The sequence below is a fragment of the Daucus carota genome, chromosome 9 (genome assembly GCF_001625215.2).
Source record: "Daucus carota subsp. sativus chromosome 9, DH1 v3.0, whole genome shotgun sequence".
Lineage (NCBI taxonomy): Eukaryota > Viridiplantae > Streptophyta > Magnoliopsida > Apiales > Apiaceae > Daucus > Daucus carota.
The window spans coordinates 21152319-21155305 of NC_030389.2; the positions used below are offsets into that span (position 1 = coordinate 21152319).

The 2987-nt window shown below is 34.7% G+C and overlaps 1 protein-coding gene across 1 annotated transcript; it reads right to left on the minus strand.

Moving 5' to 3' along the window:
* Positions 1-940: 940 nt before the first annotated feature.
* Positions 941-2693, minus strand: LOC135149115 (uncharacterized). Its single transcript, XM_064083979.1, has 5 exons — positions 2462-2693; positions 2163-2366; positions 1992-2084; positions 1595-1732; positions 941-1480 (listed from the first exon to the last, which is right to left on the minus strand). Exons 2-5 carry the CDS (start codon positions 2325-2327, stop codon positions 1100-1102), a joined length of 777 nt encoding a protein of 258 aa, XP_063940049.1. The 5' UTR covers positions 2328-2366; positions 2462-2693; the 3' UTR covers positions 941-1099.
* Between the last annotated feature and the right edge of the window lie 294 nt (positions 2694-2987).

A 2987-nucleotide genomic window follows, 5' to 3' on the forward strand; every position in this document is an offset into this window, starting at 1 on the left:
GTAGGGAAACACATAAGGCTACAAAAAATGCCCAACAAGTTTTCGAAAAAAATGAAACAAACTAGTCTACTTTAACATTTGTCAATAAAACAAACATGTAAAATAATAACAATCAAACATTAAAAATAAACTGGTAGATATTGCTAATGTGAAGTCAATGAATAGTAATTTTTCATTTTTAACCGGATGTTCTGTGATTTCGGTTTCATTCCACCTCTATGGAATCCTTTTTCAATTTTCGTGTAAGGAAATTTTAAATTTACAACTTATAATGAATAGTCATATATTATCTCCCAATGTTATTTACTAGATTATTTAACTAATCTAATTTATGCATTTATATTATTATTATTATTATTATCCATTTAAAAAAACATCAATTTATTGGCACAATAAAAACATCTCTAAAGGCAATATATGTGAAGAATATCTAAATATACATGTCCAAGAGGGGCTACCTTAATAGTACACTTACTTTAAACTTGTGCACTCACATTAAATTTTATGAAACTTTACAGTTGGAAATCTGCAGGTTTCCAACCAAGAATCTGGAGGTGCAATGGTGTTTAACATTTTTTTTTGGATGTTGCCGTTGACCATATATGGCGTAGTGGATTGTGTAATTTTTTACCGTTTCATAACATTATAGTGTTAGGTCCATATGGCTACATTTTGTTTATAATAGCAACACCAAAGTGGGTGTTGCCATAAGATCTATGGCAACACAGTTCATTTTTCAGCAACAAAAGGTTGATGTTGCCATTAATTCAATAGCAACATCTTACTCACTCTATGGTAACATCCATTTTCTAACACTGATCAGGTTTTAGCAACATTTTTTATTAAATATGGCAACACCTTTATTGAAGAAATTGTGACATGTTCTTATCTAAAATGTAACATCCCAAAACAAATCAAGCCAACTAATCACAAATTCAGATTCAACCATAAACCAAACATCCAAATTTTGCAACCATAATTCAACCATCCAAGTAAAATAGCAGTTCAAAGTCTTAAAATTCCTACGTCATCATGCATTACATTACAAGTTAAACTTTGCAAAATATGATTAGAGTATCTAAGTGCATCACACATCAAGTCAAGTAGTGTCCGTGGTGGCTGTGTTCGCTCCACTTACAGAGGCATCATACGTCGGCTCGACACTGAGGTCTTGAATATCAATCTTGAGGTCTGGATTCTTTTCTGCCAACTTGGACACCATTGCCTTGACATTCTCCCGAACCTTCTGATCCATTTTTTCTTCCATCTCTTGAGCAAGTTGTTCTCGGATCTTTTCTGTCAAACTGGCCAACACCTGATCAGAGATAGTAGCCTCAGTGTGTGTCACAGATTTCCCCTTTGCTTCCCTTCTCTGAATAAGTCTACCTAGTAGGTACGAGCGGCTGTGTTTCTTGTCACCATATACAAGTTTGTTAGCATCCTCAACGGTTCCCGTTTTAAGAAGTTTTTCAACATCTTCCTACAATAAGGATGTTAAACAATATAACAATCTTACTAAAGTACATCAGGATATAAAAATAGAAACTGTAGGCACATGTTACATTTTACATATATATACTAATACAAAACTCACAATCTTTTTTTCAACCGCATCAGTAGGTAGCTTATACTCTCGTGCAGAGTCTCTTTTGCGTGTTTTCACATAAATGTCAGCATCTGATATTGGTGGTGCTGGTTCATCCGGTTTAGCCGCCTGTTCCCTTGCAATTGCCTTGCATATAAAACACCAATACCACAATCAATAAAAAAAAAGTAGGCATAAACATAACCTTACAACACCACAGTGAGTATTTAAAACTGGTACTTCTCACCCACAACAAAACTTAGGCATATTAGCTACCAATAAATTAACTAAATCTATATCACTATTTATTTTACTTTTTACCAATAAATTGCCAAATTATACCAACTTTCAATTTTAGACAGATTAATTTCTAAAACTTACAAAGCGAGGCTAATTGCTGACATACCATTTTGTGGCAGACTTGGGCGAAACTCCTAGGCCCGACGGTATGTGTTTCACTTACAAAGCTTCGAGCCCTTATATTTTTTATCGCCTTGTCCTATGGAGGGAAAAAAAGAACAAATCAAAGCACATAATTAATATAAGTGATGCATTGGCAAATAAGAGGAATTCTTACCTTTATTTTTTCATCAGCCCAATAAATTAAAAGCATTTTAAAATCTTTCAAAGGGACATCCCTCGGCCTGTTCTCGAGCCTCTCCTCATAAGTACCATACTTACTATAATGTTCCCTCTTGATGCGAGCCTTGTATGCCCTAAACTGATCACGCATCGTTGTCATTACCCATTTATAAGCCTCCTCAGGAATGATGTATTTATCCTAAAATAATGTAGGGGAATTTTATTTGTCAGAAGATATATATTTCATAATGCAGATGTAGATTAAAGTGGTAAAAAATAAAAATATTATGTTACCTTCACATACTGCCATAGGATGTCTTTTTCAGGAACTTCACTCCAACTACGACATGTTAGAGAAACAAACTCCCTTACCGTTGTTCCTAAGAAATTGCTGAACTCAGATAGCAAATGATCGTCATCATCTGATATAGGTTGGCCTAGATCCGACAGCTTGATCTCCTTCTTCTCACCTCGCGTATGGACATGACCTAGTTTGGATTTTCCTCTCTTTCTCTTCTCTACTTCAGTTGGTGCATATGATATACATCATATAAAAGCACTGTAAAAATATAATTTAAGCAACTAGAATTCACAACTAAACTAAACTATAATTCAGTTGGCTTTACCACTTTCTGGTTGGGACTCTTGATTTTCTGGTTGGGATTGGGACTGCAGGATCGCAGCCTGCTTTTCTTGCTCACGTAACTCCAAATATTTCTCCATTGAACCAGGAGCACTACTTTTTAGCAGCTTGAGCTTCTCCACAGTAGGAACATTATTTGATTCATCATTTCCCTACAAAATGATAGTATATAAAATA

Excerpts from the sequence above, each read along its gene's own strand:
- LOC135149115 (XM_064083979.1), bottom strand. The coding sequence starts at position 2,327 with ATGACAACGATGCGTGATCAGTTTAGGGCATACAAGGCTCGCATCAAG. Across the intron at positions 2,085-2,162 it reads GGGCTGATGAAAAAATAAAG|GACAAGGCGATAAAAAATAT; the intron begins GTAAGAATTCCT and ends TTCCCTCCATAG. Across the intron at positions 1,733-1,991 it reads CCCAAGTCTGCCACAAAATG|GCAATTGCAAGGGAACAGGC; the intron begins GTATGTCAGCAA and ends TTTATATGCAAG.